We start from the raw sequence: 1,375 nt of genomic DNA, 5'->3' as shown, positions 1-1,375 counted from the left end.
GGCACAAACATTGAGTCTTCCAGTGTATATTATTGAGCCAACGTTTGACCTCACGTTTGAGGCAAACGTTGGTGCAAACGTTAGCTTCCTCCAGGGTGGCTTTGCTGTTATCCACATTTGAGTTCACGTTTGAGGCAAACGTTGACTCAAACGTGATCTTCTCAATGTTGCCTTCATTTCCATTCCTGCCATCCCTTTTCTTCAACCTTTCTCCAATTCTTTTGGTCACCTATCATCAATCAACAAATGCATCAAAGCTATGCTAAAATCATGAGACTTCTCATCCTTGACATATAAGTAATTATAGCACAAAACCTCATGAAAATGCATCAATTTACTCATGGTTGATTGAATCCAAGTACACATGAATTTCTACCCAAATGGCTTACTTATAACTCAAGAAAGTGTATAAAACCTATTAAAAACAAAGGAAAAAGACTAGTAAAACTAGGCTAAGATGCCCTGGCATCAGTTATATCTACCTCTCCCTTGATTTTCTTTTGCTTTGTTCTTCATTATAGGTTCATGAACCAACCCATTTTTTGTAGGCTCCAATGGTGTCTCCCGCAGGTGGAGCATCAGGCCTTCACCCCCGAAGAGGACGACACCATAATCAGAGCTCACGCTCGGTTCACAGATGAGACATTTTCTGGCGAGTCACGGCAGCGGAGAGTGATTAATAGCGCGATTGCGCCGCCGAGGGATTCGGAATAGAGGAAGGAAGGAAGAGAAGGATCGAAGCGAGAGAAGAATTCGTCGAAGAAGGTAATGCAGTCATCGACGACGGGGTTGATGTCAGGGATGTGGGCGATGAGGCTGTCAGAGAAGCCGTGGCCCTGATGGTCAATGGTGCAGGTGGCGAATCCGGCCTTGGCAAAGTAGATGGCGGTGAGCTGGAGGAACCAGCTGGATTTGCCAGTAAATCCGTGACCGAGGACGAGGGTTCCGGTGACGGTTGCGGGGGTAGCGGGAGCCACCATTGAGTGAAGAGCTTGAGGGGTGGTGGTGGGATTTGAGATTAGAAAAGGAAAGAGGGGTGGTGGAAGGGGGAAGAGGGTTAGGGTTAGAAAGGTGATTGGGTGAAAAAGGTGGTGTGGTGGTGAAGATAAGGGTAATTTAGGGATTTTAGGTAATTTTTTAGTGTTTGGATAATTTTGTTGTGCGGAACCCATATTTCATGGGTACAAATGATAATTTCCTTTTTCTATGGATAGATATGTCAGCATTTTCAATTTTTGTGGATACAAATGGTAGTTTACTCTAATTAAAATCAAACTGAAACACAAATATTCTAGGTACATTTAAAAAATTTTTATTAGTATAAACGTACATACTTTATCTACAAATACATTATAAAAAATATATATAACATATT

General features: G+C 42.3%; 1 protein-coding gene across 1 annotated transcript; it reads right to left on the bottom strand.

Annotated features, from left to right (window-relative positions):
- Positions 621-980, bottom strand: LOC107636259 (caffeoylshikimate esterase-like). The gene has a single exon (XM_016339782.1). The coding sequence runs from the start codon at positions 978-980 to the stop codon at positions 621-623; it is 360 nt and encodes a 119-aa protein (XP_016195268.1).

Source organism: Arachis ipaensis, chromosome B04 (assembly GCF_000816755.2).
Source record: "Arachis ipaensis cultivar K30076 chromosome B04, Araip1.1, whole genome shotgun sequence".
In the NCBI taxonomy this organism is placed as follows: Eukaryota; Viridiplantae; Streptophyta; class Magnoliopsida; order Fabales; family Fabaceae; genus Arachis; species Arachis ipaensis.
Note: the sequence above shows the minus strand (reverse complement) of the source record. Positions and strands in the feature narration are given on the sequence as shown.

Bases quoted from the DNA above. Each gene is read 5' to 3' on its own strand.
- LOC107636259 (XM_016339782.1), bottom strand. From the start codon at position 980: ATGGTGGCTCCCGCTACCCCCGCAACCGTCACCGGAACCCTCGTCCTC.